General features: G+C 37.8%; 1 protein-coding gene across 2 annotated transcripts; it reads left to right on the top strand.

Annotated features, from left to right (window-relative positions):
• The first annotated feature begins 4,743 nt into the window (after positions 1–4,743).
• Positions 4,744–13,319, top strand: LOC122491477 (cytochrome c oxidase copper chaperone). Of its 2 annotated transcripts, XR_006299366.1 has the most exons (4): positions 4,744–4,945; positions 7,135–7,223; positions 9,983–10,035; positions 12,230–13,319. XR_006299366.1 is itself a non-coding variant. In XM_043594255.1 (3 exons), the coding sequence occupies exons 1-2, from the start codon at positions 4,839–4,841 to the stop codon at positions 7,217–7,219; spliced, it is 192 nt and encodes a 63-aa protein (XP_043450190.1). In that variant the 5' UTR covers positions 4,746–4,838; the 3' UTR covers positions 7,220–7,223; positions 12,230–13,319. The 2 variants fall into 2 exon arrangements, 1 of the variants encoding a protein (XP_043450190.1); XM_043594255.1 differs by lacking the exon at positions 9,983–10,035 and having other exon boundaries at positions 4,746–4,945.
• The last annotated feature ends 1,393 nt before the right edge of the window (positions 13,320–14,712 follow it).

Raw genomic sequence — 14,712 nt, 5'->3', positions numbered from 1 at the left:
GGTATGTAAGCCAATTTGACAATAAATTATATTCACAAAAAAAGGAAAAAAGAATTATCAGTGCCAATATGGGGATTCTTGGATATTACTAGAGGGAAAAATCAGTTCAACATTTGTTTCTTTGCTTATTTAAGAGATCTTTTCTTTTTCACCCAATGCAGGGGCCAACGTGAGGGCCCACACTGTGCCCAATGCCAGCCCAAACTGAAAACCCTGAGATCAAGACCTGAGCTGAGATCAAAAGTCAGACACTGAACTGACTGAGCCACCCAGACATTCCTGGATAAGAGATTTTTCTATGGGAAAAAATACTTCTAGATTCTTTGTAGTAACAGGGCAAAATAAAGCTTTCTTGGGAATAATTTGTCTAAATAAAACTTTATGCTGTGTCTACCATGTGCTAACTGCTGTTGGGGCACCAAAATGAGTATGATAAGATCAAAGTATGTCATCTGCAAATTCACAATATCTTTTTATGACAAAATCATTATTTTTTACTTAAAAGCAAGGACATGACTTAAGCTCTTCAAATAAAACTTAACTTTGTTCCATATCACCTAAAAGGGTAGTGAAAAAGGACATCAAAATTATTAAATTCATTTGCTACCCATGAAGCAGTATTTTCCAAAGTACATTTAGTGGGATGCGACCAGTGTAGTTTTCCTTGTTTTTCAAATGTAGATAATTGACTTCTTTATCCTACTCTGCATGACACATTGTCATCATTGGTCCCTGCAAGGGACCCTATTCTCTTCCCCCTATTCTCTTCCCCCATTCTGTCAAAAGCAAAGTTTTTATCCCTATTCTCTTCCCCCATTCTGTCAAAAGCAAGTCTTTTTATACATATGTATTCTTGTGTGTCTTTTTGGTTTTCGTACCCCTTCTTTAATTTTATGTGAATGGTATTGGGCTATGTATCCATTCTCTTTCTTACCTTTTCTCACTACCCATACGCTTTAAAAAATTTTTCCATGTTATTTTGTGTATGTTGTCAATTTCTTCCAGTATGTGCACAGTACACTCCATTTCCCTGTCCACCCCCACAGTCATGAATGCCCACATTGCCTCCAGTTCTCTGCCACAGAAGCATGCTGTGACAATTATTCCCATATACGTTCCCTTATGGACTTGCTGGGAAGTTCTTCTCAATACAGATCCAGAAATAGAATTGCTGAATCACAGAATATGCACCTATTCTTAAATTAACTGGATACTGACTAACTGCCCTCCAAAATGGCAAGACCATTCCACATTCCCAACAGTCACCTGGGAGGATTCCTGCATCCTTACTAGTACTTGGCATTATTCAGTTTGCTAATTTTTGTCAGTCTAATGGGTATAAAGTGATACCTCATTGTTGTTTTATTTTCTATTTCTATGACTAGTACTCCTTTGGAATAGCTCTTTTTATGAGTGTTGGCCTCAGTTTTTCTCTTCTGTGTATTCTACATATTCTCTTGCCTTTAATAAGTAGGCAAACAAAAACAAGTTGTTTGAATATTTCTGCTTCTATATACTGTCTGTTCATATCCCTTTTCCATTTCTCTATTGGGGTTGCTATTCTCTTATCATTACTTTCTATAAGTTCCTTAAATATTCTAGAATCAATCCCTTGTTGGATTTAGATATTTCAAATATCTTTGACCCATTCATCATTTGTTACATTTGTCTATAGTTTCTATTAAAAGATAAACTGAGGGGCGCCTGGGTGGCGCAGTCGGTTAAGGGTCCGACTTCAGCCAGGTCACGATCTCGCGGTCCGTGAGTTCGAGCCCCGCGTCCGGCTCTGGGCTGATGGTTCGGAGCCTGGAGCCTGTTTCCGATTCTGTGTCTCCCTCTCTCTCTGCCCCTCCCCCGTTCATGCTCTGTCTCTCTCTGTCCCAAAAATAAATAAACGTTGAAAAAAAATTAAAAAAAAAAAGATAAACTGAGATATATTAAGATTTTTAGGAGCAAAAATTCGTTCAAAGTGGGCAGCAGAAATGGTTAGGAATGATTGCTGCACTACTGGAGCACAGAGAGAGGCTTCTACAGAGAAAACGTGGAAGAAAAGTAAGGAAATTATTGATTGGCTACAGCGTAAATCCTAGTTGGCTGTGATTGGCTGTCCTTAGCCTTTTGATTTTGTAAACTTGAGGTATTTATAGATTTAGATTTTGGTTTGCTTAGTGTAGACCACTGCAGCATTAGAGCCACATCAGTCTATTGGTTTGTTTAATTAATTTAACATGTCCTATGTAAAACCTTAAGCCTTTATTTTGATGTAAAGAAAATATATATATATATATATATATATATATATATATATATATTTACGTATGATGAGCGAAGAACTCTCTAAAGACCTGATGGACAAGGGAAGCCATTTTAGATTTTTTTCTAAGTTAGCATGATGGTATATAAACTTTGTTCATACCAAAAGCCTGATTTATGGACTGCCACACATGCATTGTACATCTGCTTTGTGAATGAGTAGCACAAAGGAAAACCCATCCTGTTCTTGAGATATCAATCAGTGTTCTTGTTCCCTGCATTCCTTTATGATAAAATTCATGATTCCTGCTTATATGCTAATCTATCATCTTTTGAGATGTAAAGAAGTATATTCCCTGTAAAAATTGTTCATTCTCCAGAGTACTTTCATTCCTATGAAGAATGTGTTTCCTGGGCAGCTGTCCTAACTTGGGCTCAAATAAAACTCTCTTTCTTTACTTTTAGAGATTCTAAAAGTTTGTTCAATTTGTGTCGACAAAATTTGTGCTTTTGAAATGCCATCAGATGTACACCACCCCTCAGTATAAAGATAACCTCTAGCAACTTTATATTAATGTATTTTGGAGCCCTAAGTAACAGAGACATGCTATTAAAGTTGGGATTTTTTTTTTTAAGATTTTATTTTTAAGTGACCTTACACCCAATGGGGTGGGGTTCAAACTCACAACCCAAAGATCAAGAGTCAAACACTCCACCGAGTCAGCCAGGCACCCCTAAAGTTGGGAAGATTATTTTAAAAAAAGAGATAAGCTCCTCCACTATCACTACCTTTCATTGATTTCTTAGTTTGACCTTTCACATGTAGACTTTTAATACATCCAGAACCCCACCCTTTGATGTGGTGTTTAATTTTCTTCAGTTTGTTTTCTTTTCCCCATTGATTTGTTCAGCCATGTTTATTGTACATTACCTTCCAAAGTGATGTTGATGTTGCTAGTCCAAGAAGCACTGTTTCAATAGCAAGATACTAAGTAGCAGTAGCAAACACCTAGTTGAAAGAACTGATAATAGTGGATAAAGGTGAGTCTAGGAGAATATAAGGACAATATGTTGTTATTAGTAAACATATCAATCTATAATGAAGTAAAAATCATGCTTATTAAAAGTTTTTAGATGACAAAATGGGGATGTTTTAGTAACTTGGAAAATACACACAGAGAAATTACTTCCATATAGCACCAGTTCACAGGGGCACCTGGATGGCTCAGTCATTTAAGCATCCAACTCTTGATTTTGACTCAGGTCATGATCTTGCAGTTGGTTCAAGCCCTGCATCAGGCTCTGCGCTAAGTGTGGAGTCTGCTTGAGATTCTCTCCCTCTATCTCTCCTCCTACCCCACTCACGTGCTCTCTTTCTCTCTCTCTCTCTCTCAAAGAAAAAAAAAAAAAAGGTATATAGCACCAGTTCATAGACATACATACAGATTCCCTGAGCTAAATCTCTGAAATACAGAAACAAACCTTGGTTAGGTGACACTGAAAGTTTTATTACCTAAAATATACTAGGCAGCTATTTGAACTATGCCTTTAAGTCCTGCTCTAAAAGATAAGTCCAGGGGCACCTGGGTGGCTCAGTCCGTTGCTTAACTGACTCGATTTTAGCTCAGGTCATGATGTCAGGAGTTGGTGGATAGAGGCCTGCCTCCAGCTCTGTGCTGAAATCTCAGAGCCTGCTTGGAATTCTCTCTGACCTCTCTCTCTGCCCCTCCTCCCACTTGCGCTCTCAAAATAAATAAATTAATTAAAAAAAATAATAAAGTAAAAAAGAAATAAGTTCATTCCTTTTTCCCAACAATTTTATGCATGAAAGAAATCCTCACAATTGCAAATAGTAGGTGCCAGTTTACTTATATACCTAATTGAACTCAAGAAATGCCAAGGAAAAGTCATTTTTCAATTTTATTAACTGGTATATTTGCCCTATGATTAACAATTCATACTGAAATCAAATCAGTTAGAAAGGGAGCTATAAAATAGTGTACTGGGTATGGTATGAGTATTAGAATTTTCCCCTCACATTTGTGGATTGGATTGTTCAAAGCTCTTTGCTGATCATTTTTAACTAAACCAGAACAAAAGAGATGGAGGTGGGGGCGGGGAGGGAGGAGAAGGCAGATAATAACTCGAGCATGAAATATGTGGAACTAATCTGTTACTCAAGGGAAACTGGCTTTCACTCATGTTTCTTTTGTTTAGGGTGGACAAGTCATCTCACCTTCTTGGGCTTCAGTTTTCCATTGGTAGATTGAGAGGTTAAGAGATATGAGTTACCATCTCACTACTTTCCCCTTCTTCCAGTCTTCCCCAAGTTGATTGACAAATCCTTTGCCCTTTCATCCCGCCCCTGCGCCTGCGCAAAAGAAGCGCCCTTCATTTAGCCTCTCTGCGCACGCGCCATTTTAAATCTTTTTTTCTCCCCCTCCTAACTCCCCCTCCGTCTGAGAGAGGCAGGACTTCCTGTCCCAGGTAGAGCCACTGCCGGAAGTGACTGAAGGCAAATCGGCGTTCGCCGAGCCTGGGAGAGTTTAGGGTGGCTGTGCTAGTTGCTGCTGTAGGCTTGCAAGATGCCAGGTCTGGCGGCCGCAAGCCCTGCCCCGGCTGAGTCACAGGAGAAGAAGCCTCTGAAGCCCTGCTGCGCCTGTCCGGAGACCAAGAAGGCGCGCGATGCTTGGTCAGTGCGCAAATGGGGAGGGAGCGGCGGGCAGGCCCCATGCGCTGCCTTACGGTACCTCCGTGCCCTGCCCAGCCTTGGGCTTTCACTGGTCCGAGCTTTGCCGTGCTGCAATTTTGAGAGTTAGAGGACCCAGTACTCTGTCTGTTGACTGAGCCCGTAGCCCAGCCCCGAAAGATGGATGAAAGGTTAGGAGAGAGGTCAGATTGAACCGGGCTCGCTTCGCACACTCATAGGGTTTTTGAGCATCTGTTTCTGTGTCAAGCACTGCCCTAGGTCTACTAAAGACGTAAAGATGCTACTTGATTTAAAGAAGCTTATAGGTAGTGGAGATACTAATGATTGCTATTACCACGTGGTATGTATGGGCTGTGATGGAAGATTTGGCAAGACAAAAGAGTAAAATTTTCTGGTAAAATTTTGGCATAGTGGGACCCGGTACATTTCTTAAGGTACTGAAGAGTTCCCCTTACCTCCCCCCTATCCCCCCACTCCCGGGTAGGTGAATGAAAAATCATACAGTCTGACATAGGTGACAGTATTCAGGATAGCACATCTGAATTCCTGTCAACCCACAAAAGGTTTTGTTTGTTCTCATTCTATACAACCTCTGTTGTGGAACAAATCTCATTAGGGGGAATGCTCAGAAAATGTGAATTGTAAACCTCTCCCTCTTTTTTGCCCTCACATAAAATAATCACAAGTGGCATAATGGAGTTAAGAGTTATAGGAAAGCAGTCCTTTTTATTAATACTCAGTACTTTTCAAATAATACTGTGAAGGGAGAATTGAAAGACTACAATCTGATACTGAAATTGCTTTCATAGTTAACAGTAAGTGCTTATTGAATCTAAAGCTAGTAATGTGTCATGACTAAGAACTTGGAATCCAGAGTCAAGGTTTGAATCTGGTCCACCAACTTTGCGACTTTGAGTAAATTATTTAACACACCTGCCTCCTATGTCTGAAATGGGCCTAATAAAAGTGTGTCTGCCTCTAGGATTCCTGTACGGTTTAATGATACAGGTCTTACACAGTATTCAAAAAATGATCAGGGAATACTAGCTGTTATCTTCACCAAACATTCATTCATTTGTAATGAATGAGCTATTCATTGCGCAATTGAAGGATATATAGGATTTGGATCTCTAAAGAAGGAGAACCTATCCTTCAAATTGCTTTTGCATTAATTGTCTCAGACCACTATGCCAAAATATCTATAGTCAGGAGTCAATTTTTTCCTGTAATTAAATTTGACTTAACTTGATCTTTGCTAAAGTTACATTTTCAGGCCCTAGAAATAAAAAGCTGTGTGATCCTAGATTTTACTTAGTGTAAAAAGTTCTTTGATCATTGTGAGGGAGGCTCATCAGGCTGCTTGCTGTTGTCTGACAGATCTTGCCGTTTATGTTGTTGGGTGTATTGTGATTAGAAGGAGATTTACTTAGGTCTATTTGAATGTAGAGCAGAATAAAAGATTTAATTCCTCTGTGATAGGCAAAAAATTCAGTTCCTCTCTCTGTCCTTCATTTAACTTAAGTATTGTATTCAGGGGCGCCTGAGTGGCTCGGTTGGTTAAGCTTTGCCGTGATCTGAGGTTGGTGGGTTTGCCCCGCTTGGAGCTCTGTACTAACAGCTCAGAGCCTGGAGCCTGCTTCCAATTCTGTCTGCCTCCCTCTCTGCTCCTCTCCCGTTCATGCTCTGTCTCTCAAAAATGAATAAACATTAAAAAAAATTTTTTTTTATTTTTTTTTTAACGTTTATTTATTTTTGAGACAGAGAGAGACAGAGCATGAACGGGGGAGGGCCAGAGAGAGAGACACAGAATCTGAAACAGGCTCCAGGCTCTGAGCTGTCAGCACAGAGCCTGATGCGGGGCTCGAACTCACGGACCGCGAGATCATGACCTGAGCTGAAGTCGGCCGCTTAACCAACTGAGCCACCCAGGCGCCCCTAAAAAAATTTTTTTAACATAAGTATTGTATTCAGATGATCAGTTTCATTAGAGAACTGTATTGTTCCTTTGATATGAACTAGAGGCAATATTTGATATGCATAATTATTTCTTTAACTCCAACTACATTCTATCAGATCCATGTTCTGCCTCATTCCCCGTCACTGTCATGCATATTTACTATTAATGTACTAATGCCTACTTTGTTAGATAACAAGTACATTTTGTTTTATAGCATCATTGAGAAAGGAGAAGAGCACTGTGGACACCTAATTGAGGCCCACAAGGAATGCATGAGAGCCCTAGGATTTAAGATATGAAATGGTGAGCATAATACTTTCTGATTGGGAAGATAATACATAGGGTTATTGCTTCAAATTTGTGCTTTATAGATTTAGCAGTCACCAGAGAACATTCTATTCAAAAGGTAATTCACCTGGATGCTTAAGTATACTTAAAAAATAATTTTCAGTTTCTAATGTAGGGAGTAAATGATGCTAATAAGTTGAGAATCATTCAGTGGATTTAAGGAGGGGAGAATGTATCTTTCAAAAAGGGGCTTGATAAAAGCCTTTAGAGTTATGTTAGAGTCAGAAGGAATAATGGTTTTGGAAGTTCAGAATATTCAGTTGTCTGACTTAAAGGAACTAAAAGGAAAATATTCTTCATTCCTTGTTTCTGATGTGGGTCTTTTAAATAGGGAGTAGGCAGTACATGGAAGCATTGCTTTCTGCAAAAGAAAAATAGAATTATTTATTTCTTTTGTACCATGCTTCTAATAATACTAAAACCTCAGACCATTTTTTAAAAGAACTTTGAATCCAAATTTTAATGCTGAAAGGGACTTTAAGTTATGTGTATACAGCAATACCACAGATAAATGATCTTTTGTTTGGAACTCTTTCTTCAGATAGCAACTTAACCCATTCCTAGTTCTCTGTCCCATAGTCTCCTTATTAGAGATGCTTTCACTCAACACTCCCATCTGAAATAACATCCCTTCCCCATCACTCTGTCCCAGCACTATCCAGTAGAACTTGCTGTGATAATGAAAATATTCTGTACCTTCACTCTCCACTCTGGTAGCCACTAGCCCTGTGTGGCTACTGAGCCCTTAAAATGTGGTAGTAAAACTGAAGAACTGAATTTTTAGTTTTATTTAATTTTAATTTTAATAGCCACATAGGGCTAGTGGCTACTCTTAACATCACTGCCTGCATATTAGGTATGTATTTATTATCTGCATTGTTTTACTGCAACTACAATGTAAGCTCTGAGAAGAATTTTCTGCTTGGGGTGCCTGGGTGGCTCCGTCAGATGCTCATCTGACTCTTGACTTTGGCTTAGGTCATGATCTCACGGTTTATGAGATGGAGCCCTGAGTCCTGCTCTACGGGGAATAACTCAGAACATGTTTGGGATTCTCTCTCTCCCTCTCTCTGCCCTTCCTCTGCTTGCTAATTCTCTCTCTGTCTCTCTCAAAATAAATCAATAAACATTTTTTAAAACATGGGTACTAAGGAGGGCATTTGTTGTCATGAGCACTGGCTATTGTATGTAAGTGATGAAGCACTGAATTCTCCTGAAACCAGTATTGCACTGTATGTTAACTAAAATTTAAATTAAAAAATAAATAAAAAATTTCAGAACATACTGGTTTTCTAATAGAAAAAAAAAAAAGAATTTTCTGCTTTACTCACTGTCATATTCCCAGGACCTATAATTTTGCCTGTCACATAGTAGGTGCTCAACAGAGGAATATTAATTAAATGAATAAATAAATGAGGAACTAAGGCCTATAGATATGGAATGACTTCCAAGGTAAGTTGCAGGATCAGATCTGCAACCTATTGTCTCCAGGCAGATTCCCTCTGCTTTTTGCCCACCCCTTCCACTGCCCAACATCCATATCACACTGCCAGTTTTAACTTAATAATAGCTGAGAGATAATGTCAAAGTCACATACTAATATAACAGTAATAGCCTGGTTTCTTTCTCTTTCACCTCTCTACTGCCTCTTTAGAATTTCATACATAGCTAGTCTTACTCATTGAGCTGTAAAAAAAGGACAGATAAGGAACCTGTTCCAAGCTGATAAGAAGTATCACTATGTAGTAGAAAATAGTCTAGGCTGAAAGTCCTGAGGCTTAATTTTGATTGTCTAGCTTAGCATGTATTTTGTTTCAGCTACATTTAACATTCATCAATACATTAAACCTCTGTGGATTTCACTTTTTTAATTTATAAAAAGACCCATAACATATTTTGTGATTTTTATATTTAGTATGGTATATCTACTCTGTGTGTACATGACATACTTAAGTGGCTTTTAGATTACATGGTTATTTAAAGAAATTCCATAGTGAATCATTTTGTAAAATAAGTAAGTTTGGGTGTGTGTGGGGGGGGGGAGGGGGTGTTCTTTAAAAGTATAATTATACCTATTGATTATTTTTAAAGACCTGGAATCTCAACATTTGTACACGGTTTCCTTGTTTATATTCTTACTCTTCCTAAGCAGTTGTATAAAGTGTTGGTGCTAATGCCAAGCCTGTCTTGATAAAAAAGGGTGATTTTTAAAAATGCTAATTTTAGGAGCATCAGAAGCATCTCTTGGACTTCATGTCTACCACAAAAGTGCTACAACTGTTGTCATAATTAGCACAAATTCACAAGGACTAGAAAATATCATAGTTTTCTTTATATTATTGGGACAAAGTGAGAGGGATACCTGTGTACTTCATTTGTGTGTAAAAGAAAATGCAAGAGCTTTGGACTTAGAAAACCTGATGTTTAACTGATTGTGTGGTCTTGGGCAAGTCCTTAACTTTCTTAACCTTAGTTTACTTCAAAGAGTCATTGTGATGATTAAATGACAGGTGTACAAATAGGATTTGTAAACTATCAAATAGAAGCCAGAATGGAATAGCCCATATGTTGGGAGTTGTGGATAGCAGACATCCAATTGAGGTCTGTTGATTATATGACCTGATTATGTGTTTTTGAATCCCAATTATGGCAAGAACAATCTGAATCCATGTAGGGCCTCTCTTAGAATTCAGATGTCATGTTTTCATTTTCAGCATACTACTGCTTTTGGAAGAGGAACAGGTGTTTGGATCTGCTTTGGTCCCAGGTATCCTATTTCCCCAACCCCCATTGGGAAATGGACAAAAAGTGAAGTGAAAAAAAGACTTGCCCAAGTTAAGAATGGGTAGCTGGTGGAATTAAAACTAGAGTCTAGGTCTTTTATGTTCTCCAAAACATGGATGCTTTACACTTCATTCCTTGCACTTAATGAGGTCTGGTTACCAGCCTACTCATTTTTAGGACTGCACATAGTCTTGATCTTCAATCCTAAAACTTTATTATGAATGCAAATTAGAAAGACCTGTTGCTGAAATGTGTAGGTATATATAACTCAATAACCAGGTCATTGGCTGTAAAATCCAACACTACTGTCTACACTGTTATAAGATAAACCGAACTAAATTGATATCTCTTAGACTATTAGACCACATTTTTCTGATGATAGCTTCAAAGGAAAAATATTTTTGCAAACCTAGATCTTCCCAATAATGATCATGAAAGTTCCTTACTTCAAAAACCTATGTAGATTTTAATGTTATATCCTAAATAAGACAGGTCTTAATTGTACCTTGAATTTAGTAGATTGGGAGTTAATATAAATGTGGGCTACATTCAGCCAGAGGTGCACTTTGTAATCACCTGAGCACTGTTTTCCAAAATTCACAAGCCCTGGGCCCTGATCTCCTGTTGACTCAAACTCCTAGATAATTTTCAGGTGGACCCTTCTTAAGGAACCATTGGCTTAAACTGAAGAAGTAGCAGGGATATTGCTAAGTATAAACTATCTAAAGATTTAATAGTAGCAAAGGCAGTGACTTGAAAACTGCTCTTAAGGAAAAATAAGTGGATGATGGTGGTGATTCTAAACACTTTCTTTTATCTTAGGACTATTTCTTTTACTGAAAGAAAAACTAGAGGAACTTAGACCCTACTTAGAAATGTTAAAGAGGAACATTAACAGCTAGTGTCTGTTTTTCTGCCTTTAGGAGTTAGAAGGAACCTTGAGAACCCAGTTTGGGTGCTAAAATCATTGAAAGAAATGAAAGGACTAGCACCAGGCAGTGGGGATACTCAGTATTTACTATTTAACAGAACTTAATATTTGGTTAAAGTATGCTTAAAATATGCTGATTTCATATACACACATACAACTGATTATGTATGAAAATATGGTTCCAACAAAATCCAGCAAAAGTGTCCTTCCTTGCTATTTAAACATTTATTTATTCAATAGATATTTATTGTTTAATACCTAGAAAATGCCAGCATGAGAAAGGTCTCTTCTGTCAAGCAAGGACTTTACACCCAGATATATAACCAAGAGGTTGACATCCAGAAGCTTTCAGGAGTAGCCCCTCCTGAGATATAGTTAGTGGCAAAAGAGGTAACAGTGCTGTGGACTGCTGTCTCTTACAATGTTGAGTGGTTTCATTTTTGGTTATCTTTCCTGCTCAAACCCTTCCTTAAGTGTATTCTTCCTTTTAGCCTTTTAGAAAACAGGTTAGATGTTTGTGTTGTTGATCAGGCTTATGTTTTCTAAACCATATACTGGGAATAATAATAGCTAGATGAAGGAAGCACTTTCATTGGACTTGAAGAATTGGCTAGCCCAAATTACTTTTTGAAGCATTGTTCTCTCTGCCTTCTGGGATAGGGACTGGGGGTGAGGGTGGGTGAGAACTGTTTGGAGAGAAGCATGGTAGTGATTGACTTAGACCAGCAACCCTATCCTCTCCTACTCTCCCTTTCTGATTTCTAAGTGGATTCAAAACATTACCCTTATTTTGCCCTGGGGATAAAGTAAGTAACTTTCCACAGGAAGCACCTTGTATACAGAACTGACCTTTTGCCATCCACTTCGTGGATCTTTGCCAAACATACTTGAATCAGCAACGAAGGGTTTGCAAAGTCTCTTCTCTTGAATATCTGTAAAAATACACTGCTCTGGACTTTTTGGGACGATATTTTTGAGTAAATAAATAAATATGTATAGTTTTTACTTTAACAGACTTCTAAAGATGAAAAAATGTATTGGATTGAACAGTTTCAGTGAGGCTTTTTAGGCAAAACTAGAATTTAAGACTCTGTGTCTTTTATTTCATGACTGGTTTAGAATTATTGTGGCAATTGGTTAATAGTACTTGGCTGAGGCATTCATTTCTACTGGTCTTAATTCCCTAACTCCATAGGTCTGGCATGATGTTTAAAATCTAATTTTCTAATATAATTTTTTTTTGTAGGTGGTTTACCCTGTGAATGAATAATTCCTGAAGAATGAAGAAGATTCAGTAATTTTGGGAATTTGTGGAACTTTGATAAATGGAAAAAGTATTTATAACTTATTTTTAGAAAAAGGAAATTATCTCTGGTCAGAAATCTTCAAGTGTGTCTCTTTTTGTGTTCCTCACGTCCTCACATGGCATTTATTTTTCTTAAAGGATATAGTATAAAAAAACATCCTGTAATATTAATTTCTTATGTTCTTGTGTCATTCTGGGAACTCTAGATTTTAGTTGTAACGAGAAAGCAGATCCTGATCTCATTCAGTGAAACCTCCAAAATGAGGTGCATAGAAGTAAGGAAATAACCCTTTACCAATTCAGAACGAGTACGGTACCCATATCATCTCATTCAACATTTTGTTTTTTATTTTTAACTTACTTAAAGGCAAGAACTGGACAAGCCTTCAATCTTAATATTTTAGATCATTATTATTATTCTTTACTAATCTGTCTTTTGGGAAAGTTACTCGCTTAGATTTTGGACCACATTAGGATTCCTTGGCTCAGAAGATCTCAACTGTTTGGCATAATTAATCTGTAGATGTCTAGTTACATTTTAAGATAGACTAGGGGATCATAGTTTAATGCCTACTGGCCAGACAGTTGTCTCTTATTGATTAAAAGCTCGCCCAGGTCAGAGGCTTGACTAGAACAAATAAGTCATCAGTGAAATTAGCTCAGTGCTCTGCTATAATAATGCCTGGGATAGAACATGGAGTTTGGTTTGCTTGCTATAGCAACCCTGTGGTTCTAGAAGCTGCTTATGGGCTAATGAAGAAATTGGCCATATTCTGCCTATTAGTAAGTTGAGTTTCATATTTCAACAACAAAAGATACTAAAGAACATAAGAGAATATGTAGTGTTTGTATGTCATTCTATGATGGGAAAATTGCCTCTTTTATAAAGGAGCTGAATTAAGGTATTCTTTAGGATTCCTTCTAGTTAATTAAGCATGGCTTTGAAGTATGACAGACTTAGGTTCAACAACTGGCTGTGTCATCTCAAGCAGGTCACAACCTCTTTGGATCTGTTTCTCTCATCTGAAAGGGGCGTCTGGGTGGCTCAGTCAGTTAAGCATCTTCTTGGTTTCAGCTCAGGTCACGATCTCATTGTTCGTGAGATTGAGCCTTGCGTCAGCCTCTGCACTGACATCGCAGAGCCTGCTTGGGATTCCCTCTCTCCTCTCTCTCTGCCCCTCCCCCACTCATGTGCTCTTGCTCTCAAAATAAATAAACTTAAAAAAGTGTAGTAATAGGGGAGCCTGGGTGGCTCAGTCGGTTAAGCGTCCGACTTCAACTCAGGTCACGATCTCACGGTCCGTGAGTTCGAGCCCCGCGTCAGGCTCTGGGCTGATGGCTCAGAGCCTGGAACCTGCTTCCGATTCTGTGTCTCCCTCTCTCTCTGCCCCTCCCTCATTCATGCTCTTTCTCTCTCTGTCCCCAAAATAAATAAACATTAAAAAAAAAAAATTTTAAAAAAAGTGTAGTAATAATGTGCAAGATTGTGAGCACTAATTAAAATGGTGTATATAAAGCATTTGGCACAGTAGCATTTAGTGTTATTAACATTCTCTAATTTTTTGATTCTCTACTCATGTTTTCACCTGAATATTTGAATATAATACTTTTAGTAAGTACTTCATAGCTTGCAGAGCATTCTGCTAGGTGAAAAATAGAATCTTGGACTCCTAAGATAAAAATCAGCTTCCATCCAACACCAGTCCTTGGCAGATGGTCATCCAGATTCTGCTTGAATATGTCCTGAACTACAAAAAGGGAGAAAATACAGACTTACCATCCAGTGTTAATTTTTGCTGTATGCTCTTCCAGGCTTTTCCTAGGCATTTACACATTTTTTAAAATACAAAATTAGGTCATTTTTCTATGCTATTTACTTTTAATAAAATCATAATATTAGTTTCTTTTTCTCCTTGATAATTTTACCAGCCTGTAATATAGTCCTAAAATATGATTTGTATTGGCTATGTACGAATCCATTCTGAGTTTAGAATAATTTAACCAATTCCTATTGTTTGTGCATTCATTTATTAAACAAATGTTTTGTAGAATGCTTGCTAAATGTCCAATAGCATTCACGAAATTGAGCATCAGTGTTGAACAGGACCTAAACCTGATGCCTAAATTATTTGTTTTGTTTGTTTTTTCTTTTGTATTTTGTTTCATTGGTTGGTTTTATGGAAACATGTAAGGAAGAAAAGAAGAAATCACCTGAAATCCCACTAGTCTACAATAGGACTGTTTTTTAGTGACCTTGCCTTTCATCTCTTTCTGCATGTATATACTTTTTTTTTTTTTTTTTTTTTTTTGGCTGCTCCATAATATCATGCATTGGAAGTTTCCATAGGGAATCCTTTACAAATCCTTAAGCAATCACTTAGCTAAGGATAGACCAGAGGCTACACGTGTTTTCGTTTTGGATG

Source organism: Prionailurus bengalensis, chromosome C2 (genome assembly GCF_016509475.1).
Source record: "Prionailurus bengalensis isolate Pbe53 chromosome C2, Fcat_Pben_1.1_paternal_pri, whole genome shotgun sequence".
NCBI lineage: Eukaryota > Metazoa > Chordata > Mammalia > Carnivora > Felidae > Prionailurus > Prionailurus bengalensis.
This window is presented reverse-complemented; position numbering and strand designations above follow the sequence as displayed.